Genomic DNA, 25,783 nt, shown 5'->3' with positions numbered 1-25,783 from the left:
ACAGAGAGAGTGACAGTGGCTGTGCTCTGAGTAGACAGACGATGGCTATTGGAGCACAGGAGAAAGACCATGCAGTGCCTCATACTGCATTCATGTGATGTCAGAGGTTCGTAGTTTCAGAGTCGGGAAGTCGTTCTTCTGACTTTGTTGTGTTCATTTGCTTTGAGGTTGTAAAGTAGGAACAACATGGAAGCTACAAAGTTGGGCTGCATTTAATTGCTAAGAGCAATTAAACAAGAGGTTGACATCTGTTTCCAGTTTATTTATATTTGTATATATTTTATTTTCTATAATACGTATTATATTTTTATACATTTTTATGTTTAATCTTGGTCACTCTCATGGACAGCAGTTAACATTAACACCATGTTACACTTTACATGTAATCAAAAATAGGTATTTAAAGGGCGCCTGGTGGCTCAGTGGATAGAGCGAGTGCCCCATGTATAGAGGCTGTGTCCCCGCCACAGCAGCTGTGGGTTTGATTCCAGCCTTGGTCCTTTGCTGCATGTCATCCCCTCTCACTCTCCCTCTTTCACACGTGTGCTGTTAATTAAACACCCCAAAAAATTATCTTGAAAAAAAATTGTATTTAATTTGTGAATTAATTTTAAAAAAGTTTCTTACCATTGACCAAACATTAACTTTTGCCCTTCATGTTTATGCATTTATGACATCAGGTTGGCAACTGGTGTTATAAAATAAGCTTATCAATGTGAGTATACACCCCTGGCATGCTTTACAGTTAACAGTTTGCTTGTTTGCTTCAGCTAATAGATGAATGTACTAAAATCTGCCACTTCTTAAAGTAAATGACATCTACTAAGAAACAAAATAACAAAACATACAATTTTATGCAGTGCATTTTATGCAATTTTATTTTATGTCAGTTGCTAAGAGCAATTAAACAAGAGGTTGACATCTGTTTCCAGTTTATTTATATTTGTATATATTTTATTTTCTATAATACGTATTATATTTTTATACATTTTTATGTTTAATCTTGGTCACTCTCATGGACAGCAGTTAACATTAACACCATGTTACACTTTACATGTAATCAAAAATAGGTATTTAAAGGGCGCCTGGTGGCTCAGTGGATAGAGCGAGTGCCCCATGTATAGAGGCTGTGTCCCCGCCACAGCAGCTGTGGGTTTGATTCCAGCCTTGGTCCTTTGCTGCATGTCATCCCCTCTCACTCTCCCTCTTTCACACGTGTGCTGTTAATTAAACACCCCAAAAAATTATCTTGAAAAAAAATTGTATTTAATTTGTGAATTAATTTTAAAAAAGTTTCTTACCATTGACCAAACATTAACTTTTGCCCTTCATGTTTATGCATTTATGACATCAGGTTGGCAACTGGTGTTATAAAATAAGCTTATCAATGTGAGTATACACCCCTGGCATGCTTTACAGTTAACAGTTTGCTTGTTTGCTTCAGCTAATAGATGAATGTACTAAAATCTGCCACTTCTTAAAGTAAATGACATCTACTAAGAAACAAAATAACAAAACATACAATTTTATGCAGTGCATTTTATGCAATTTTATTTTATGTCAGTTGTTGACATTGCTTCCATGCTTTCCACTATTTCTGCTGCTCTGAAATGTCATGCAAACATCACAACTTGGCAACTCGGGTATCATCGAAATTTCCCAATTTCCCACTATTTGCAAGTTTGGAGGGCCTTTCATGTGCTCGTAACTCATAAATATGGTAAATACAATATTTTCAAGGAGCATGTGAAGGGAGCATAATAAACCAATAATAGTGTTTTGACATTGATTCTCTGGCAGACAGGAAAAAAGTGTAAAGACCACAGAATTGTTATGATATGATCCACTTTCTGGGTCTAAGTGAGGACTCGAGCAGCAGTGTTTTGAATGAGCTGCAGCTGTCTGATGCATTTTTTTTAGTAATGCCTGTAAAAACTGTTACAGTAGTCAGAACTTATATGGGACAACAGTGGCGATATGGTTATGTAAATTTGAGTGTCATCTGCATATTTATGGTAACATATTTTGTAATATTTATATATTTATATATTATTATATATTTATATTTTGTAATCATGTGATCCCTCAGAAAAAAATGTTAAACTATGTGCTTCTAAGAAAAAAATCTACAAAAGAATTCTGACTATGCCAGGCAGCGTTACACTTGTGATATTTACAGTAAATGTTGGTCCGTCCACACACAGAATGTTGATGATCAAGTTTTGAGTTTGTTGGACTGTCACAGAAGACATAACTTCCAGTAACCAGCAGACAGCGGCTGCACTTTACAGGAAAAACAGGGGAAAATACCAGTGTTACCCTTTAAAGTGTCACCTACAGTTCAACTATCCCCAAAAGGTTTTGTGTTTTCGTGGTGTGAAAGTTAATGAAACTTTGGGACAAACATCTGTTATCATTGCAGATATAAACATGTTTCATGCAACAATTTCAGGGGGTGTTTTTGTGCTGTTTTTACATGGCACACTCTTCGCTCTGACTGTCCAGACTTTCTACAGCAAGTTTGTACTTTTATTTGTTTGATGCAGAACTAAGGCTAAATAAGTAAATGAGTCATATTTTTCTCAGAGATATTGTAAGTTGACTTGTTTTGTGTATCATCAGTGATAGTTTAGAACAAACTTCAGGAGGCATAATTGTATATTTTCTCTGCAAAGTTATATCATTTTATTTTACATTTTATCCCTTCATTTTTAAATATATCTTTTAGGCATCAGTGGCATTTTATTTTCATCCCTTGAAACTAATTATTCTTGGCATTTTTAAGAATGAATAATGTGAAAAAATAAAAATTCCCAAGTGCTGTAACAGCAGAGCAAGATCATAAGCAAAGCAACACTCATAACTGGAAAACCATACAGTATATTGTACATGAAAAGTGAGCAGGGCTTCCACTACTATAATGCAGTAGCAGATTTAAGAGCCACCTAGTGGTTAATGAATAAACAACCTAATTCATTTACTTTAGAGGAAATGGTGAAACAATGGCTACTATGACACACACAGTGCTACATTCCTATCAGTGTGATATGATGCCATATTTTCTGTACACCATGTATTTCTCTTCTAAACTAGTTTCAAATTTATCTAATCTGTCAGGAGAAAATATAAAAGTAATTTAAAAGAATGTTTCTGCATTAGGCCCTGTGTGTGTGTGTGTGTGTGTGTGTGTGTGTGCATGTGTGTGGTTGAACTAACCATTTTAGTACACAAGGTGGTGCCAGAGATGTCACCTGATGCTTGGGGTGTGGGCTCATTCCATTTTTTTGTGATTACATGGTTGACATGACACACCGCAAACATAAAGCTCTACATAATGAGATGCTTTTCATGCTTTGCCATGTATAAACTTTGCACATCTCAAAAAAAGTGTGAAATTTGTTACTCCATACATGCAATGTGTAGTTATTTCTTTGTTTAGTGTCCAAAATTGAATTTTCGAATAGTTCTTGAATGATCACATTATTTAGGGCTCCATTTGTATTGTTTAACCCTATTATCTGTTTTCGGCAAATTGCTAATATATCCAATTTTTATTCAAAGTTTTTTATTAAGTGATGGATTAATTCCTTTATGAAGTCTTCTATTATCCCTCTTTTTTGTTCAAACAGACACCAGTTGATCAACAGTTTCGAATATGGGGAAAATAATCATGGGAAGCTGGAACATCTTAAGTTTTGGCAACAATTCAGCAAACTTAACCTGCCAATGAGGATCAAGTGAGATGAACAAAATTTCGAGAGCAAGTACATAGGTGGAGTTTGTGTTGAGGCTGTTTTGTCAACTGCTGTTTCTGAGACCAAGCATGAACATCATGCTCTATATATAATATGATCCTTTGAATCATTTTTCGTGCATATTGTTCTATGCTGCCTTCGTGTCCTTTCTTCAGCTCTGTACTCACCAGCTGTCCTTTCTTATGCCCTTGTGTCAACAACCAGTGTTTGTTGTCAAAAACATAACACAGACATGGCGAAAAACTTGTCGGTTGGATGTTGGCGACACATCAACAATGACAGATTACAACTTTGTGCTGTAATTGAGAGGAGAGATGTATATTATAAATGCATCAAGTGCATTATAATACTTTCTGTACGACAAAGTTTAACAGTTATTAAATAGGAGTAGTACTCTGAGAGTACCTAAAGCATCTCAGAGTGTCAGATAATTGCATTTCTTATCAAATTTATGGTCACTCAATGAGTAATCATGATCAGTTTCAGGAACTACATTCTTTGCTTCAATATTCTCATGGGGTTTTGTGTGTTCTGATTTTGTTAAGCAGGATCTAGGGTGCAGTACCTGCAGTTATGAGGTATTTTGGAAACAGGTGGAGCCACCACTTTCAAACGGCTGGGTGACTAATTATAGAAAACACCTTCAGTGTCACTGTCATGCTTCAGATTTTTTTTTGCCATTTGTCTTTTTGTGAGTAGGTGACCTTGATAACTCAACTGCAAAGTCTCTTGAATGTTATGAAATTTTAAAAAAACAACTGTTTTTAAGGCCTGGAAATGGTTTGGAATTGACTTTTTTTTTGGAAAAGGGCTGTATACATTGATTTGGCTATTGTTTAAAATGTCTTCATAAAAATCCAAAAACCTGTCTAACATGTGCATTCCTTGTACAACTACTTTACACTCTAGTGCTGTGCTGTGTGACTGTTGAAAAGTCACGAGAATCAGGTGAAACAGGTACGCATCTAGTTGATGGAAGTTCTGTCTTGGCAGCCGGAATTGGGCCAGTTTATTTGCCCCGATTCTAGGGCGTCAATCATGCCGAGTCTCAGCCGAGTCCGGCAACAAGATGCTGCCGAACTAATTTCTTCCAACGAGTTTAAGCTGATTCTGGGTGTGGTCATTTTTGATAATGGGCCAGTGACAGCAATGTTGGCAGCTGGAATCGGGCCAGTTCATCTGACCCAATTCTGGGGCATCATTCATGCCAATTTTCAGCCGAGTCCGGCCACTGGATGTGGCTCTACTCATTTTTTCCGGCGTGCCGAGCTTAAGCTGATTCTGTGCCAGGTCATTTTTGATAATGGGCCGGTGACGGCAGTGTCGGCAGCTGGAATCGGGCCAGTTTATTTGGTTAAGAAGAAAAACATACACAAAGCAATTACAGACACAAAATGACTGAAAAGAGACAAAACAATTACAAAATACACTAAATCAGAGTGAAATGTGCAATGACTACAAAGAGATGCAAAACATTAACTAAAAGATGCTGATGATGATGGTCAAGTCTATGTGTTTTGCTTCTATGTAGGAGAACCCTCAGCATGTCTGTGCTCAGGGGCCCATGGTCTAATAATCAGCCACCTATGAGTGCTAAATAGACCCACCTATTGTAAACTACTTTAAAAAAAAGTCATGGAAATTGGTGAGATATTCTGGCAATTTTTTTGCAAATTCATTAGTAAAAATGTGCGGGAACCCTTATAACAACACTGATGAGCATTTCCCCCTGCAGTGTCAGCAGGAGACATCAGCACATGATTTTAACCATGTGTGTACAATACCAGGCTCCTCTGTTCAGTGTGTATTCGACACATGCAGATACAAACATTTCCTGTATATGTACACAATGACAAATTAATGTTGATGCTGGATGAAACCAGTTGTCAGTCATGTGATTATTTTGTTTTACACCCCATGGGTTGGATCATGGAATTTAATCTTCTACTGTTGAAAACAAAAGCTGCAATGAGAAAAATATCAAAACTGGCAGTAGGTGTACTTCCTTCAGCCTCAGGTTAAATTTTGCTCTGTTGTTTCCAGTAAAGATGCAGCCTGACACTGGGCATGTGACTTCTGTCACAGGTGGCATGTTTTTACCATCAACAGTAACCCCTATGCCGGTGTGAAATTTCTCGTGGCACAGCCCACAGGCACTTTTGGAAAGGAATGCTGTCCTGCACACATTCGTGGTAACACCTCCTGCTATTCAGATTAATAGTTAAGGACTGCTGACTTCCTTGTTTGCTCTGTTTAACTGCCTGTATCACCTGCTGTCATTGTAGACTCAACTGTAGCCTCGTCTGGTGGGAAGAAAAGACAGATTGAAGGAGGACCAAGAGAGTTTTTCGGACAAAAGGTGGAGGTTAGGTAAGATAGACTGACAGTTTGGACAACAAGAGTGACAAGACAAAAGAAACAAAGAGGAGGAGAGTGAAAAAGAGGCTACCTGCTCATCACCTCCAATCATGTCTTTGTCCAAGCCAGAGGAGCAGCTAGCCTACGAGCTGAGCTGCCCCATTTGCCTCCAGCTGTATTCAGATCCACTTGTTCTCCCTTGTGGTCACAACTACTGCCGAGCCTGTATCTGGAAGACCGTCGCTAAAGAAGACAAAACCCTTCCACGTTGCCCAGAGTGCCGTGAGGAGTATCAGGGTGTGGATTCTCTGCAGAGAAACTTCAAACTCTGCAGCATCATTGAGGGTTACCTCGCCACCGTGACGCAGCTCGACAGGCAGACTGAGCCTGAGAGGACGGAGGTTTTCTGTGACCACTGTGTAGATGAGCAGTTGCTGGCGGTGAAGACCTGCCTGAAGTGCGAGGTGTCGCTGTGTTCCAGGCACCTCCAGAGACACTATGAGAAGGAATCGTTTAGGACGCACACTGTGGTGGAGCCCATGAATGAGCTCGGGCTAAAGGGCTGCGCCACCCATCGGCGTCCCCTCGAGTACTTCTGTTCCACTGACATGGCCCTGATGTGCAGCATGTGCTTCATAGAAGGCCTTCACCAGAACCACGATGTTCTCACCTTCAGTGTAGCTGAAGAGGAGATGAGGCGAGCGCTGGAGAGCCGCAGCAAGGTAGTTCTTGTTTCATTTACATTTGTCTCATGATATAAGTAGGTCATGGACAGATGTAATGTATTTTGGTCTCACATAGGGTGCAAATATCAGTCTCCTAGGTGAAAGTCTGTGTTTGTTTGATCCCTGAACTATAGAGATGCTGTAATGCATCTTTCACATCAGTATCAAACACTGAGGGGCATTTTTTATTTACTTGGGAATGAGAAAAGACAGCAAGGTCAGCACACAAAATGTCATACACAGAGAATATTTCTACCAATAATTAATGAATAATGAATATTGTGTGCTTGTGTTAGAATCAAACGATGCTTTACATAAATTTAATGAACACTACTTCCCTTTAATATGACACCAAAGTACATTGTTTTTCCAGAACATGTATTGAGAAATGGCGACCTGTGAAATAAGTCAAGAGGCAGAGCACTTTAGAGTGTGCACATTGCTTAGCAATGATAAAGCTTCTCTTCATGGCCATTGCTAACAGCAATGGAAATGTGATATTGAAGGTTTGAATAAAGTTGCTGCTATGTGACTCACTGCCATTGTTCTTTGGAGCTAATGAATGATAAGAATGCATTGAGTAGTCTGATTGATGGGAACAGTGTGATGACTTCTGACAAGATAAAGGAGTTCTCTGTTTCACCTGACTGATTCAAATACTTAAATTCCAACTGTGCTGAGCAGACATGCTAAATCATTGCCCGAAAGAGTCATATGGACTTGAAAATGACTTCACTGTCGTCCTCTTCATCTATTTTCACTTACAAAATGGATACAAAAAGAGAGTTCCCTGAGCAAATTGACTTGATTTCTTTCAAAAACATGGGAAGGAGGCAATATGCAATGAAAGAAGGAATGGCCCAAAACTTAGCAAGTAATTATTAAAAAAGTACAAGAAAATTACCTGAAAGTTAGGGGAAAACAACTAAAGAGTTTTTAAAAAAAGAAAAGAAAAAGAAAGCAAGACAAAGAAAATGTGCTTTAAAAAATCTAATGATTCTGTAACATAATTTCAAATATGTGTTTATGATGATTAAATCACTTTTTTTTTCCTGGGCATTTCCCTAGCTTTTTAGGTTTCAAAAGGTTAATGACAAGAAAAATATGTATTAAACACAAATCTCTAAAGTGTTAAAAATGTGTGTTGGCAGGTGGTTTCTTCCAGAATGCAGATGATAGAGAGTCTCCTACAGAGGACAGCAGAGGAGCAAGGAGCCTCTGAAGCTGTAGGGGACAAACTGGTCAACAAAGCCGTCACTGTCATGGACAGTATGGCTGCACTAGTGGACAGGTAATATACAGCCTTTAAACGAAACATGGTGTTCTCAAAAGTGTCTTATCATGATCAATGTCTGTCATAAAACACAATTTTCTGTTTGTTTTCACACGAGAGGTTGGCTTGTTCCGTTTCCTCTGTCCTCGTCTCACAGATATGAAATGGGCAGGGCTTAGTCAAAGGTGATGTCACATACCTTCATGCACCAGCAACATGAAAATCACAATCTGATGACTGCTGTGTCGTTCTATGATTATGTTTCTAGGCCACTGTTACCTGATCAAACCACACTCACACAGTCCTGTTGAGTTTTTGACCTAATAGATAATACCTTTTTTTCAAACTTTAACCCTGACTGACTTTTTAGACATAAATAGGCCCATTTTATGTTTTAACTATGTTTTTTTAACCCTTTGAAAACCGACCAAATTGTTTCTATTTTTTCCAAAAACATGGGGAGAATGAAACGTGTAAGCTAACGAGACATGTCCCAAAAATTTGTAAAAACGATACAGAAATTTACCTTAAAATAAGCAGACAAAAAAGTACAAAATGAAAATCAACAAGAAAATGACCTAAAGAGAATTTCAAATAGAAAAATAAAATAATTTCTATGAATAAAAATACAGTTTTCTGGAAATTTCCCCCATTTTTTGAGGATTTTCTTAAAATCAGCTTTTACCAGTTTTTAGTAATTTGTGATACATTTCCTGCCAAGTTGGTCATTTCCAAATTGAACCAGTCTGCTCAGGTTTCAAAGGGTCAGATACCTTGTGAAAGATGTCTGAATGCAGCACAAAAAAACTGATGTCAGTCCAGGTTTCAAAGGGTTAAGAGTACAGTAACAGAAAGAAAATGTATAACTGGGATTTTAGCTCCCAGCTTTGTCTTCATAAGTCGACAATAACACTAACACTGCTGCTTATATGACTGTGATGCTCTGTTCTATGCCCACTAAGAATAACATGGATAATATACTCTATCACATTATATGTAATATTTACACATCTTTAGCTGCAATAGTAACAATAGATATGATTAGAAAAAATAACAATGAAAATGATTTTTTTCAATAAGTGGATTCAAAATCTTTAAATCCAAATGCACACTATGTTTTTAAATGACTATGATGTTCTACTGTGCTTGTAAGATTTAAAATAAGGCAGGTAAATTAATTTTGTTTTTTTTTGTTTGTTTGGTTTGTTTTTTGGTTTGGTTCCTCTTTCAGGGTTGAAGAGCACGCTCAAGCAGATTAAAATGCATGCCTAAACTCAGCGTACCAATTGTTTTGTCTGATGAATCCAGTTTGTCAGCATTTTTAGACTGCAAGAAGACTTAAAGAATAATGTTTGGACGTCTTGGACTGTTCAAGAACAGCTATGAAACTGAATTCAGTGCACCGCAGCACGTTTCTGAAGCATCCAAGAAAAATAAATGCATCCATTATTTTTGACAGAGCTGCAGCATGTTGTAGTTTACTCTCATTTCCATGCACCGTTGTTGTTTTCAGGTACAGGGAGCGACTACATGTGCTCTTGGAGGAGGAAAGGGGCCAACGCAGAAAAAGCTGGCAGTTTGGTCTGGTTGCACTGGAGGAGCAGCAGCAGCAGTTAGCGGAGGCCCAGCAAATCGCCACACAGGTCCTCAGTGAGACAGACCCATGCATCTTCATACACAGGTACAACAGGAATCCACTTTTACAACTAAAATGACAAAATAAATTTGTCTTTTACCTTGTACATTTTAATTGAATTACAAGTTTAATTACTTTTTACTTGACTTGACCAAATCAAAAAAGACTTGCAACTCAATGTGGACTCTAAAGTCAATGACTCATGACTCCACTTGAACTTAAACCTTTAGGCTTGAAAATACTTGACCTCCCCTAAACCCAAAGATTCAAAAGTATGTTATTTAAAAAGTTAAATGTGCAGGTTGAAATTTAAAGACGGGCTCAACAGCTTCCAACTTTCTTTCCTCATATGATGATATGTATCCTCATATCCTATGAAAATGCACACAGTTCATATATATCCTATGAATAAGTGCCCCACAAATGGCATTACGTCCTTACCATTAAGGAGGTTAGGTTTAAGAAGAGAACCATGGTGAAGATGTACCTCTAAAATGACTCAAAGTTCACTCGGTTCCAAACACCCAACCAATATGCCAAACTGCCTCCTTATAAGACTGCTCAACTGTTTCCTTGTTTACTCCCATCAGTGCATTGGTCACTTGATCACAGCCTTTCAAAATATGGGGGATATATATGAATTTAGGTGCTTTTTGTATCAACAGTGTATGAGAACAGCCTGTATTGCTCCATTGTTTATATAGCAATACATTTGGTGAAGATCGCATTTTGACCTGTTTGGGACTCGAACTCAAAATTTAGGACTTTCCTGCTTTGACTTTGGACTTGACTTAGGACTTCACTGTAGAGACTTACTTGTGACTTAAAAATCAATGACTTGGTCTCACCTCTGGCGATGAGCATTTGTAAAATATTAGCAAAAATATGCCCACACACGTTTGTCTGAGCATTCATGCAGCCTACACAAGTAAAGACATTTGATGCAAAGTAACTAAACAGATCACATGGTCGCATGTTCACAATCCTGAACTGAGAAAATTCTCTCTAGGTTCATGCTGATTGAATCTAAGATGAGAGAGGCTGTCACATGCATTATGCCCACCACGATCCCCTCCAAGGCGTCACTCAACACCAAGCATCTCCAGACAAGCCTCAAAACCCAAGACTTCCGCTCAGAAATGACCCGCCTCCTGGAATCCCTGCATTTGCTCCTGAACCCCCTGGACCTCAACTTTAACCTCTGCACTGCGCACCCCAGCCTGATCGTGTCCAATGACCTGCGCACAGTCAAGTACAGCCCCACCAAGCAGCCATACTCAGAGCACCCGGAGCGTTTCACAAGCGCGCCTCAGATTCTCTGCAGCCAGGGGTTCACCAGTGGGGTGCACGTATGGATGGTAGAGGTTGGGCCCAACAGCATGTGGTCGTTGGGTGTGTGTTACAAGAGTATCCCTCGCCGTGGTGACCACAGTCGTCTTGGACACAACTCTGTTTCCTGGCGGCTGCAATGGAAAAACGGCAAGCTGACGGTGTGCCAGTCCTCCTGCAACGTGGCTCTGGGGGAAATGACTCATCCTCCGTTGAGGATTGAGATAGCGCTGGACTATGAGGCAGGCACCTTAACGTTCCACAGCAGCAAGGGGCGCAGGGAGCACCTCCACACCTTCAGGGCTGTGTTTAAGGAGCCGGTTTACCCCGTGTTCAGCATACATTCAAACACACCAGAGTCCTGGATCACACTGCACAGTGGGATGTGAACATAACTTCTACTGTTTAATATTTTCCATGCGTTTAATTTATTTGGGTATTCAACCAAGTTAAGTGCCTTTGATTTTTTTCTCTTGTTTTGTACTTACTTCTTTCTTTCAAATTTCTGTATTGAATTTAGGGCTATCAAGACGATTCCGCTGAATTTTGATAAATATATGTTATTAACTGAATTTTTTAAATCACATTTTCAATTCCATTATTTTGCATTACAAGACAGTTTTGAAGTCCATATTAACAAAGTAGAGGAATTAGTACCAGATTGTCTTCATTAGGAATCAAATGACAGCAAAAAACTGCATGCAACTACATATCTGAACTTCGAATAATAAAATAAATAATAATCTGGAGGTCAGAGGTCAAGGGACCCCTGTGAAAGGACTATGCTGTTTCGCCATTGACCAAATTTAACTTTGGAGCATTATCCAGCTTCCTTACTGAGAATCCAGCATAACACGGTTGATACCACTGTCTTCTAGTTTCATATATCTGCATCATCACTGTAACTTTAAAACCCAGCCCAGTACAGCGTGTTAAAGACAAGAATGTCTGCTGGTGATTAATGCGATAGAAAACAGAAAAAAAAAACGCGTTAAGGACAAACCTTAATTGTGATTAACTCATTAACACTGACAGCCCTAATAGCAATACATTTGTAAAAGTGTATATTTTTGTGCGTATATTGTGCGTTAATTTGCATTGGTGTCCACAGAAACTTTTCATGGGGTGGCCAGATGGGGCCTCTGAAAATCAGGTGGTGGTACAACAAAACCAACATAGGCCCCACATGAGAAAGACAAGGGCTACGGAGGTACCAGGTGGGTATGGGCTCAAAAAAAAAATCTTATCTGGGGCCTCCCAGGGTAATCTCAGCCATATGGGTAATTGGCATGTGGCCAATATGGAACCCATGCACACTACGGCCCATTTTTTCAGGCCATTCACTACCCACATGGGCCTCACATACACATGTTGGCTGGGAACCAAAAGCCATAATTGAATTTCAGGAATTTCCATATGCTGTTGAAGTGTAGGCTAGTTGAAAACTAGAGTATAATGTAGATATTGAGATTTAAGGAATATGGAGATTTAAGGAATTGCATACTGATATATTTTGTTTTTTTTACTTTACAGTTAATATTGCTAATTATCTAATGTACATAGACTAAAAGTGGTAATCTAAAAAAAATAAAAATATATATTAATAATAATAATAAATCCCTTGTGACCCATATAGTGTTGTTTCCCCATAGACCACAACTGTAAAAGAGACATCTGTAAAACTGTTGACAATACACCTCCAATGGCAAACAAGGTAAATTACTTTCCGTAATTCATTTTTGAGCCATGGTGGTTTTATATTTGTAAAACGTTTCTCGGGTTGAGAAAAGTGATTTAAAATCTGTGACTTCATCACAATGTTAAGTCTACAAGGCAAGCAGGAACTCTCAGCCAGGGGCAGCAGGAGTAACACTACTTCACATATTCAGGTTGCATACTGTGTGAGTAAAACCGAAAGTTAGAACTCTTTTTTTTTCGGCATATGTGCCAGGTGAGCAACTCTATTGGAATGAATAGGCGCCATTTTTGGTCCGCTGTCTAGTTATTATTAAAGTCTTTGTTTGGGGCTGCATTGTTTATGCTTGCTCAGAAATTTGCCTGTTTAGTATCTGTTAAATCACACAGTTCAGAAGTTTTGTCTTTGACTTCCACATATCAAATTCTCCACTACATCACAAGATAATTTGTTTGTTTGACTTTTTCTTTGTGATTAGGTGGTGAAACATAACCTTAACAAATTAACTTTGTGAAATATTTTTGTCATTTATCTCATCATCTCACATCATGTTTCCATTTATCTATTTATTAAAAGTGAAGTGCGTGTCTCTTGAATGTTGTGTTTTCCTTTCATTTTCTTTATAAAAGCTGCAAAAAACCCTGGCATTTCAGTTGAATATAGGACATGCTTGTGTTTATGCTATAAATAACCTGATAATGAATGTGCATATATGAAAGTTTGTATTGCATGTGTGGTGTATGATTTAGTTCACTGGTATAAGGTGCTTTATCGTATGAAAATAGGGTTGCCAGATTGGGCTGTAAATAGGTAATTAACGGCGATCCAAAAAATATCCAATATAAGACATTAATGCACAAACACATGCAGAAAAAGTTGTGCAGAAAAAAATGTGTTGTCAATTATTCAAGTTACTTCCTCCATTGTATCTATACAATCACGGCAAACCATGCTTCGAGTTTTACACAAATCTGTGGAAAAGGGATGGTTTAACGTGAACCTGGCAACCCACATCCCATCTGTCACACGTTCTGTCATTGGGCAGGACACAAACATCAATCCGTGTTAGTAACATTAACTTATACGACACAAGCTCATTAGCAAAGCTGTTACTTAACACCAGGAGGTATGGGCTCGGGAGAGAGTACGACGAGGAAAGTGTCCTTCGGTGTGGACGACGAGGACAGAGTCAGAATTCTCCGTGGAGTCAAGGTAATGCTATTTTAGCTAGCGTTTGATAAGCCATGCTAACGTTACTTTAATGTTAACCTAGCATAGCATTAAGTAGCCATTAGCATGTTGCAGCTCAACAAATGAAGTAGGCAGTTTATTCTGAGATAATACAACGTTAAGTCCACAACCTGTTAAGCGACTGCTGAAGTGAGGAGGATGTATAGGGATGCGGGGGCTGGGGCAGGTTCATATACGACCTGAAACATGACCCTTTTTTCGTTAGGCCAAACTTCACTGGTAAAAAGCTGAAAATTAAAGTTTGGCTCGCTTATTGATGAAAGAACATAACTGGCAGATGATTAACGTCATTAAGAAACCTTCAGGGTCTTATGATAAATTCGGCTTATATATTATCCATCCAGCACAACTTAATTTACCAGAATTCCACATTTTTCACCTTTCAGAAGCTACTGTCGAGTGTTTGCTACATGATTAAAGATAACGGTTGCAGCTGGCAGTTAAGTGGCAAGCGAATCATAAACGCTCGCCTGTGTTTTGTTGGAACATTTATCTTGCACCGTGGGTTCGTTGCTCAATCAATGAGAGATTCAAGTGTTATCGTAGCGATGAATATATTTGTCCATAACCGAGGTGGCTTTATATTGATACATTTCGGATGACGTTTGGCATGCTGTCTGCCTCTTGACGCTGCTGCCTTCAGGTGATTTTGTAAATGTCGGAATTTTGCAAATCGCATGTCATGGCCAACCAATTAAACTGTAATGCTGAGCATGTAGGCAAAAACATTAAACTATGCTATGTAAACTTTGTTCGATACCTTAATGCAGTCATGTTATAACACGACTGACGAGGATCCTTTTGTGTCAGCAGAAAGATTTTTTGCATGAAAGAAAGCACTCCTAATTATAACTTTTATTAACAATTGACAAGACTTTATGTGATCTCATGGCATTCTCACCTCCGTCCTCACCTTCTCAACATAAAAGAGATGAAGTGCAACTTTGTGTAACATTACACCTGCAGAAAAATTGTATACACTTAAAAAAAACAAACAAACTTTTTTTGCTGACCTTTATAAAGGGCTGCTTTAAAGTGAAAAATGAAAGCCCCGTGCTTGGGCGTGCATACACAGCATATACAAATTCTTTATTGTGAATGCAGCCATAACAAACAGCTACTTTCTGAGATGTGTGAAAACTCTTTGGATGTAATCTCAAAAGTTCCCATAGAATTTGAAGGCACCGTCATACCTAGCTATACTCAAATGCAAAGTAGTCAAGTATAATAGCCCTGTAAATATAAGAAGATGAACCTTTGCAATTCATGCAAGTCAAGAGTTTATAGTTGTGGTCCTTTATGCATCATTACGATTGTAAAAAACTTTGTAAAATTGTCTGTACAACACAAAAATGATGAGCCTTGCAGATAATTTATTTATTTAGCAGCCCTGCCTGCAAATTCAAATCTTGTGAGTCATAGAAAGCATGAGTCAGTGGCTGCTGCCGGCCGTGGTTTTTTTGTGTAACTATGTTTAACCATTTCATTACACACACACACACACACACACACACACACGGACACATAAAGCGACAGTGACCCAGTGTTCTCTGGCACATTTTGAAGGTATATGTGTTTTGCCTTTGGCCAAAGATTCTCTGTCCCTCAAATGTTATAAGAAGATCAAAAGACTGTTTTTCATTATAATGAAGATTATATGCTTTATGCTCCAGTAGAACTGTTATTAACCCTTTGAAATCTGAGCAAATTGACCTGATTTCTTTCAAAAGATTCAGAATTAGGCAATGACCAACTTCTCAAGAAATGGCCCAAAAATGTGCAAGAAATAAATAAAAAGTTACAAAAAAATGACCTCAGAAGAAGCAACAAAAAATAAAATAAAAAACAAAAACATCAAGAACATTACCTCTGCAAAAAACGAGAGAAAGAGAGAGAAAAATACTTTAAAAGTGTTTTCTGTAACATAATTATAAACAAATAATTATAAGACTGGTAATAAGATGAATCTAGGGTTCTGGACATTTTTCCATATTTTTGATTTAATCTAATAACTCCATCTTATTTTCATGTAATTTTTTGGTACCTTTTACTATTTTATTTTTGCAATTTACAGGACATTTCTTGCAAAGGTGCTCAACCCCTTTTTTTCCCAGTGTTTTCAAAAGAAAGCAAACCAATTTTGTCAGGTTTTAGATGTTTAAATACTTGTAAAAGGGGTCTGAACACAGCACAAGAAAACAGATGTGGATCAGGTGTTAAAGGGTTACATTTGTAGAAACTACCAGCAACTCGTCTCCTTGTTAAAAAGAAAACAAAGCTGTCTGTAGCCTTTCCAACTTTGTGTTTTTAAATTTGCTATTTATTCCTCCCTAGCTGTCAGAAGATGTTCTCCAGAGGATGAAAGGAGTCGCCAACATTGCTCCAGAACGCACGGCCTCATCTACCTCAAGCCCTCAGAAAGACACAGGTATCATGCACCTTACAGTGTTTGCCCCACCACAAGTTTTTTTTCTGAGAAACTAAACTAAAGTAAAACAAAAGTTGCTGACTGTCCAGGTTAGTGTGCTGTTTAGATGTTGCACAGAGCACACAGGCACTGTACATGTCGACACAAAATGTGTCTGGTAGATCTAAAATTCCATATTTAGGTATGAGAGGGGAACTCCACAGACAGGTTAGTTTGCTAGTCATTAAATGTGCTGCTCAGTCAGTGAATACAGTAAGGTAATGTTTTTTGTGGCTCCAGAGGAGCTTTGTCCAGTCTGATTAAATAACCCAGATGATGTCATCAGGATTGTCTCAGCTTTGAGACTGCAAATGTCACAAACTAGGAGCATGAAAGGCGAGTGTGATTACTACTGTAGGCAGGGAATGTTTAACATGGTAAATGGACCTGCACTTGTATAGTGACTTTCTAGTCTTACAATCAGTCAAAACACTTTTTTAACACTGGTGTCTGAGGCTACCCTACAAGGTGCCACCTGCTACTCATTTTTTGTTAGACATTCACACACGAATGGAACAGCCATCAGGGGCAATTTGGGGTTCAGTATCTTCTTCAAGCATACTTTGACATGCGGACTGGAGGAGCTAAGGACCAAACAGCTGATTCTCCAATAAGTGGACGACCTGCACTATCTCCTGAGCCACAGCCGCCCCAAAAAAACATGCCGTCTAGTTGCACTACTTAAATGTAGAATTCATTATTTTTGCAGCTTGGACACTGACTGACAGTTCGGTTATGAATCTTTCACTTTTAAGTTCCCAACATTTATAAAGAAATGCAAAACTAAATTGCTGGAGTTGCCTCAAAACCTTATCAGTACTAAAAATAATCAATAACTAGAGACTGTCTTGCAATGGGATCACTCCACCTGAGTGGGGGAGGACTAAAGGCTCCTTTCCTACTTTCGTCTGCTCTTGCTTGGACCACAACCATCTCTGAACTTGGCCTTCACTGTGATCTTAACTAAAACACCTGTGAAATTCTGTGATTGCATCTTGCACAGTTGTGGCATGCAACAACAAAATCTGTCACATGTGCATACAGACTCACATGGTGGAAACAATACCAGCCGCTGTGACATGGTGCCAGCTGGTAATGATAGTAATCAGTAGATTTTAAACAGTCAACTTAATAAGATGTATTGATTTTGGTGTTTATTGTTTATTGTCATATGCACAACCCCAGAGAAGAAGTCACTGGCAATGAAAATCTGAGATCTCAGGTTTTCTTCAACCTAGGGATTATAACAATTAATCGACCATCGATTAATCTGTTATTAAGAATTTAATCGAACATGTGAAATTTAATTGATTAATTGATAGGCTATGCAGTGCTGTCTTAGTATATGCAAAATGTTGCTGTGAGCTTTGATTGAGGAGAAAATGCATTTGATTTTGTTTGAAATAAGCAAAGTCTTTCTGTTTTTTTTTAAAATTATTAATCAATCAATCAATCGTTAATTTTACCAATAATCGATTCAAGAAAGTGCTTACAATTTGCAACTCTACTTCAACCACATTGTGATTAAATGTAGGTCTGTCACGATAATTACATTATTGACTTATTGTACGATATATGGACATGACCTCTGTCATGTATTATATATGTCATGTGTGTACATGCATGTTTGTTTACATCAGAGTGTCACCAACAATGCCAGAATAAACAGCAGGGTTTTCCTGACAAATGTAAGACTTGGGCACAGAGATTGTCCCCTCTACTGTGCCTACTTGTACAAGTCCAAAAAAAAGAAAAGAAAAGAACACGACTTTAAAGATGGCACAGTGTGGCTTACTGGTAGCCTGCAGCTGTACTTTTAGGTTTGGAGAGGCACAGTCCTGATAGTCGTCAGCTTGCCAAGCCCTGGCAATGAGCCAAAAAGTCAGTAGTTTGCAGTTTTACCCTCCAACAACTTTATCCTCCACTCTGTAAATCCTTAAGCAAACCGCCCGGCTCCCAATATGTCCATCCCCGATAGTTGACCGCAGTGCATCAGTCGGATTATGGAGTTAACTGCGTTGTTCCTGGAGCTTCAACAAACTTGTCTATTAAGCAAGAAGGTTTTGTAGTTGTAAGCCAAATTCTGTAGTAAATGTCAAACTGAGTAATTTTGGACATTTTGGGTTTCCCTGAGATTCCAGAGTTAATTTGAGGATGAGATGGCTCTCATCTCCGAAGCCCTCTTGTATTTCCATTAAAGCAAAATGTCAATCTCATACTGAGCTTATCAGTCACTGACACACTCTCCTGTCAGGCTCTTGAGGTGATCAGGAACATTCTGTCTTGTTGTTAACATCTCTCAGACTGACAGACATATTTTAGCAGCTTGACAGATAATTTGTTTACTGATCTCTTATGCAGTTAAGACATTAAGAGGCGCTTTTCACTCATTTTCACTTATCAAGAATTTATACATACAAGCTATCAGAAACAAAACACCTAAAAGCAGCCCGCAGGCCAAATCTTGCCCCAGATCGGGAGCCGGCTGGTCCAACACACATTTTCTACTTAAAAAATAAATAAATAAATAAATAAATAAGTGATTCACACTGGGAATTGTTTTTGGACTTTTAGCAAAATTAAGTGCTAAGTGTGTAAAACAGCAAAATAGAGCTTGTTTATCTAAAAAGTGCCTGTGGATAATGCCCCCCACCCCCATACAGAGGTCCTAGCTAAGCCCCTCATATCCTAAAAATAATTCCTAGAAATGTCCTAAAATCTAACACATGTCCTGAAATCTGAGAAATGTCCATCCAAAATATGTCCAAAAATCTGAGAAATGTCCTCAAATTTTCGAAAAATGTCTTAAAATCCCAGAAACATCCTAAAATCCTGGGAATGTCCCAAAATCTAAGAAATGTCCTAAAATCTGAGAAATGTCCTAAAATCCTAGAAACATCCTGAAATCCTGGAAACCTACTAAAATCCTGGAAATGTCCCAAAATCTGAGCAACATCCTAAAATCCTAGAAACATCCTACAATCCTAGAGACATGTATGGAGCTGCTGTGACTGGCCCCTGGCCTCCTGTCATTTTGCAAAAGTGGCCCCCCAAGCAAAACAAGTTGAGTATCCCTGCCTTTAAATGCTGACTAACCCGAACAGACACACTTTACCACAGTTCATATTAATTTGCCTTTTAATACAGTTTTTACCTCTGATATCCTCTCTGTCTTTGACCAGGTGCCTCACGCAGCACCAGCTCAAGTCCTCGACCCCAGCAGCCCCGGGCCCAACCCAATACGCAGTCCAGCACTAAACCAACCTCTTTCGCTAAGGAGGAACAGAGAAGGTGGGTGAAAGAAAATGTGGGTTTATAATACAGTTTCTGAGTTGAAGACATGAAGTCTGATTTATGCCTGGGGATGATAAAAGCGACTTCCGATAAAGATGTACAAAAATAACACCATCACGCTGCATGTGTTACTTAAAATTCATTCTATTTACAATGACTTTATGCTCTAAAATCATAAAAAAAACTCTATCTTGGTTTTGTTTACTTTGCCCAAAATAGGCTCAGCCGAGAAACTCAATTGCGACAGGGTAAAAAATCCCAACACAACACTGAGACCATTTCAGACGTATGAGTTGGCTCATACTTCCCTGACATGGCAGAACTTTCTCCAAAACTCTGTGACCAGCAAGTATTCCAGAGCTTTTAAGTTGTAGGTATTATGCATATATATATATATATATATATATATATATATATATATATATATATATATATATATATATATATATTTGTTGAGCACAGCTTTCACTTACAGAGGGCTCCTCTCAGCCATCCATGTGATCTGAGCAGATCGACAGCCAGCGAGCGACAAACTGCTGCTGAGGAAAAAAAGGGAACTCATGCTGTCACAAAGCTCCTCTTGCTGCACTGTGTTCATGAACCTGCAAAAACATCCGAATTTAGAGAGAGAGATGATACAAAAGGACATACAGGCATTTAAAAGATGCCAAAAAACAAAGTCACATTAAAAAAGACAAAAAAACAAATCAGGTAAGGTCTAAGTCAGATTATCTGTAGGATCATTGATGTGTCAAAGCAGCACTCAACCCAAAAGTCTATCTTGAATGGCAATGACAAAGTAAAGTTGCCCACAGTGTCAAATTTGATCACCTGTGTATCATTGTTGAAGATCAAACTGTATGCTAACAGATTCAAGCCTTCTTTAAATGACTGTTTCCACAATCACCCTCTGTATTGTGCTCATTAAAAAGAGAATAAATATTGTTTCTGAAGGGCAAAACTTTGATACATCATACATCTGACTGGTCTTGTAAATTTGGTATATGCTGCCCCCTTGTGGAAACATTTGTTTAAAGCAAGTTTGACTGTTCTCAAAGGAGTTTTGGAAAGCAGAAACTGATGATGGTATGCAACAGGTATAACCATGACTATGTGTGTGTTTATCTGCATGCGTATTTATGGTATTTGTGTTTCAGGTTTGAACGGCAGCAGACAGTACTGAAGGAGGAACTGGCCAAGGTGGCACAGAGAGAGAGGGAGGCAGCGAGGGAGCAGATGACTAAAGCCATGATCCAGGAAAGACATCAAAAACGACAAGAAGCCCAGAACGCCAAAAAACTGGTACACACACACACACACACACACGCACACACACACAAAAGTCACATGCCCCTTTAACACCAACCTTGTAACTCTGGATGTCAGCAAGATAGGAGATCAGTTTGAAAGGAGACCTTTGTTGGTAAGCCATACATAATTGCCTTAGGTTATAATCAGGGTTGACTGAGGTCACACTCAGCTCTGCGTGATGTCACTGTTGTGTTTTAACCCTTGACTGTTTTTTTTCCTACCACAATTGTATGACAAAAAAGCAGACTAATTAACCCTTTGAAACCTTTGGAACTTAACAAGACATGGCCAGCAAATAAGCAGAAAAAAACTGTCAAATAAGCAAAAACAAATGTTAAAAAAAAAGAAAAAGAAAGTAAATTGTACTGAAAATTTAAAAAATGTGTATTTATTGTATATATTTTTATTTAACATAATGTTAAATATGACATCATGATAAATATAAATGTTGTTTTCAGGACATTTTACCCTTCTGTTTTGGATAATTTTCTAATAATCTTCCCTTCTTTTTTAAATCTATTTTTAGGTAATTTTCTTGTCTCGTTTTACTAATTTCTTGTACTGATATACTAATTTGTGGAACATTTCTTGGTCATGTTTTTTTTCCCCAAATGTTATTATATTGAAAGAAATCAAACCAATTTGGCCAGGTTTCAAAGGCTCAAATAGCATGTCAAAGGCAATTGAACACAGCACAAGAAAACTGATGTTGACTAACAGGGCATGGATTTGATAAACAACTATTCAGCTGTGGCAAAAGCAGACAAACTGGCATAGCTTTTCAAGAATATTCAACTAAGCAGCCCAGCTGTTCTTTTTTCCAGCATCACATCTCATTCATATGCTGGAGCTGGCCAGCATAGCTACCTTTGCTAGTTATGGTTATTTTTAACAGACTAGTTATTTCATTATTGTCGTTATTATGTTCAACATAAAAAAAGCTAACTATTCACTGTACACAAAAAGGATGTTTTTGACATGTTTGACATTGGTGGTCAGGCAGGAACCACACAAATCTGCAAGCACGTGTTATTATTTGCTGTGGAAATCTGTTTGAAATAGAGAGCGACCAGTCACATTTGCCAAACAGCCTCAGATGAGTCAGACATATTGATGCTGAACCATCACAGCTTATCTCTGCACACTATAGTCTGTTAGCATTTGTCCGTCGTTCAGCAGCAAGTCACGTTTTGTTGCTCTGATTGTTTGTAAGTCTTTCTAAATGCCTCTGGAGGTATTTTGGTCTATTGCTGTTGATAAAGCCTCTCGGGAATCAAAAATGAATTGAGTGACTCACATTTGAGTTGGTGCCTGGGGATGTCAGGCTGGAATTAGTGAACCCTAAAGATAAAGCCATGGCATCTTGCAACCCCTCGTCACATGTGTCAAATTTCACTCTGAGGTGGTCTCTTTAACCAAAGAGAGATTTTTCCATCTCAGATTTTTTCTTATGAGTAAAGTCACTGAGTTATGACTTCACTTGCCTACTCTATATGTCACTTTATATACTTAGCTTATGGTTGTCCATATTGATTATCTCATTTCACATTCACTACATTCCTGTTTAAATTCATTTAATTCATTTCCAATTCACCACAAATTTCTATTACTTCATTTCACATTCTATTTACTTTATGTTTATTTTTGAGGCTTTTTTAATACATATTTTAAGAGGCATTGTTTGAGGGACCCTGAGATTTCAGTTTTCATTTCAACGACTGCGTCTCTCTCATATTGCTGTGCCTTTGAAATCAATAGCTTGAACAACTTTATTAGTAAAAGCCCTGAGAAATCTATCTCTGCTGCTTCTGAAATCTCTTTACTCATGGCCCCTGAGATTTATTTTGGAACCCTGCAGGGGGACCTAATCCCTGTGTTGGGAACTATTTCTCAGATTTTATTAGAATAACTTGTGGTAACAAACAGTTTGCCAATAATCTGAATAAAAAAGGCAACGATAAGAGGAACATATAAAAATAGTGATCATGTTTGGCGACCCCTTTAGAAATGAATGTTTGGGAAACCCTGGACTTAAATAAAAATGGTGGATGATATAAAACTGTAAAATCCATCAATGACCTGTTGGTGGAGCTGCTGTAGCATAATGACATCATACCTTTTGAGTTTTGTTCAGCAGTCATTCTAGCACTTTTGAGTGACGACTTTCCACGCCGCGAGTTCAGTGATAAAGATGTGTTAAAGCGGATTCATTGGAGTGTCTCTCAGCAGCAGGAGATACGTTTGTGTAGAGTGGAGTTATGATTCAGTCCGGTGAGGTTTTCTCTGGTTTAATCACGTTGGAGCATTTTGCACAGACATAAATTGGGTCTTGGGATTGCATTTGTAATTTCCATGGTGATACTCCTCCCGCCTCCTCCTCCGTCTTGTCGTCTTTCTCCTTCCACCTATTACATCCCTGTTCTCTTTTGATCTCTCCCTCTCTTTACCATTTTCCCTCCCCTTCTATCCCTCGCTCTCCGTCTGTCCTCTCTCCCACCCCAACCTTCTATCTCCCTCTGTCTTTCTCTCTTTTCTCTCCTTGCTCATTACTCTCTCCTTCCTGCCCTGGAGACAGTATTATCAGTGCAGTGCAAGCGGTAAATTGCACCCTGAGAGTTTCCTGCAGCTGGAGATAGCGGTGGGTTTGGAGGTACAGTGGTGGGAAGGGGGAAGCTTGTTTTACACACCAGCCGGCGCCTCTGTCACGTGACTCTTCCTCTCCCCTGCCTCCTATCGTCTCCCACCTGCCTTTCCCCGTGCTGAGACATGCTGTAGTGGCTGTCTTATCTCCACTCCAACACACTCCCACCGCTAATAGAAAGCCGCTGGGGGGACGCCGTGAGCAGAATGACCGGTTGAGCAGGACCGGACCTCCTGATGCTGAGGGCTCCTTGTAATTACTGTTTCTTGTGCTATGAATACATATACGCACATACACACCGAGTGCGGGCAGATTTGCTCACATTCTTTGCTCAAATGAGATTTTTTAAAAATTTTTTTATCCCTGTTGTGGAATCAGAGGGCATGATCACCCATCTTCCACAGCTCTTTGTCCTGTGTAATCCCTCCCAGTAAAGAAAGCTGCTTTTCTTAACTGTTGAGGATGTGAAGTTTTTACAGCTCAGTGATACTAACACAGCCAGGGTTATGGCCAGTGAATGCAATACATTTCTACAAACTCTGGGAACGGAGACCCACTTTTTAATTGGAGGACCTGTCTAAGTCAGCCCTGGCTAAAGAAAAAAAATCAACTGTGGGCTCGAGTGAGAGCAGGAGAAGTGTTGTTTAGAGTGGATTTTTGGCCCAGAAGCAGAACTTGGATGAAGGTTTGCAAAAGTTCACAAGCAGTTATGTTTCAGAAGCGAGTAAGGTGAGAGTTTGGAGAGTTGAGCTGGAGTTTGCGGTGGAGTGGGGCAGGCTGAGGGAGCAGGGCCGTTGGCTGGAAAGCAGCGCCTCACCAGGCGGAGAACATAGGACGAGAAGGACTTGAGGGGCAAGTTAGATACAAAGTTACTAGGGATTCACATTTCTTTTTGCCGATATACACATATATATAAAATAACCTATTTGGCCAATAACTGATGCTAATATCGATACATCCACCTTTTCCCCAACCTAATTTTAGTGATCATCAAGTCTGTTCTGTAGTGGAATTACCATCATATTATGCATACTGTGGCCTACCAGCAGATGGAGACATAAAATACAATGATTTTCAATGTATATAATATTCTGTCGTCGTGCAAAATAAGAAAAATAAAAATACATCAACTGGACTTTTAAGCAACATTCTTCAGGGGGCCAGTTGAGTTAAGGGCCTGGGGACCGGGCATTTCCCTCAGCTATTAGTTTCATTATGTATGTACAACACATTATTAATAATCTAATGGTAATAGTAATAGTAATAATTACATTGATGATGACAAACATTTGTAAAACAAACAAACAAACAAACAAATAAGATAAGAGGAAAAGGCCATGATGAACACAAAAAACAAACAAACAATAACAATCATATTCGAAATAGTAAAATATTCCTTTAGAGAATATTAAAGTTTTGATTTTTTTGTATTGCAGCATTACAATTTACGTTCACTATTTATTATATATTATATATTTTTTACAGCCTGTACTTCCAACTTTTCTTGTCCTCGTCTCTGTAAATAGCCTGCCAGTTAGTCAGAGTTTCCCTTCATTTATTTTTAACGTGACTTTTGTTGTCAGACGAGTCGTTCATGGCTTTCCAGTTGCTTTGAGGAGTGCAGAATTTTATTTATTTATTTTTTTCCACAGGATCTGGTTAGTGCAAATGACCTATTATTTTCACATTTTAAATTAGACATATGGAGTAGATTCACTGTCACAATGTGACAGTAATGTTACTTTGTTTTATTTTTTTCCGCCGAATGTGTTCCTCACTCATGATTCCTTAGAGTACTGTCTGAAATTTTAAAATCTGATGATAATTTCTGTTTTTCAAGTTTCTATCTAAGATGAATTGTGTAAAATTCTGCCTTTTTTTTTTTAAGAAAACATTGCTTTCAAACCTGCTGGTGGGTTGTGGGCTTAAGGGACAATCAGGCCAAGTACACAGGAGCATTCTGCTGGTTTATTGTAGTAAAATGTGGCATGTTTGTTTTCCTCTTCCGGTTTCAGATTTTGTTTATTTATATACAGACCTGATCAGC

The 25,783-nt window shown here is 38.6% G+C and overlaps 2 protein-coding genes across 8 annotated transcripts in view; both read left to right on the top strand.

Moving 5' to 3' along the window:
• Positions 1-5,802: 5,802 nt before the first annotated feature.
• LOC121947180 (E3 ubiquitin/ISG15 ligase TRIM25) lies at positions 5,803-13,368 on the top strand. The gene is made up of 5 exons (XM_088082499.1): positions 5,803-5,947; positions 6,041-6,835; positions 7,990-8,129; positions 9,625-9,792; positions 10,757-13,368. Exons 2-5 carry the CDS (start codon positions 6,224-6,226, stop codon positions 11,463-11,465), a joined length of 1,629 nt encoding a protein of 542 aa, XP_087938625.1. The 5' UTR covers positions 5,803-5,947; positions 6,041-6,223; the 3' UTR covers positions 11,466-13,368.
• Positions 13,369-13,786: 418 nt separating this feature from the next.
• Positions 13,787-25,783, top strand: part of LOC121946731 (MICOS complex subunit mic25a) — an 89,597-nt gene continuing 77,600 nt past the window's right edge. For 5 of the 7 annotated variants that reach the window (XR_015777557.1, XR_015777558.1, XR_015777556.1 and 2 more), the window contains exons 1-4: positions 13,787-13,984; positions 16,358-16,451; positions 19,673-19,781; positions 20,942-21,086. Coding sequence is in view for 1 of the 7 variants with exons in the window: in XM_042491456.2 (XP_042347390.1) it covers positions 13,901-13,984; positions 16,358-16,451; positions 19,673-19,781; positions 20,942-21,086 (432 nt within the window). In the remaining 6 variants the exon portion in view is untranslated. The remainder of the gene's footprint in view (positions 13,985-16,357; positions 16,452-19,672; positions 19,782-20,941; positions 21,087-25,783) is intronic. The other 2 variants (XR_015777559.1, XM_042491456.2) reach the window with 1 other exon arrangement.

The sequence above is a fragment of the Plectropomus leopardus genome, chromosome 9, assembly GCF_026936395.1.
Source record: "Plectropomus leopardus strain MGB_pleo_1.0 chromosome 9, ASM2693639v1, whole genome shotgun sequence".
In the NCBI taxonomy this organism is placed as follows: domain Eukaryota; kingdom Metazoa; phylum Chordata; class Actinopteri; order Perciformes; family Serranidae; genus Plectropomus; species Plectropomus leopardus.
This window is presented reverse-complemented; position numbering and strand designations above follow the sequence as displayed.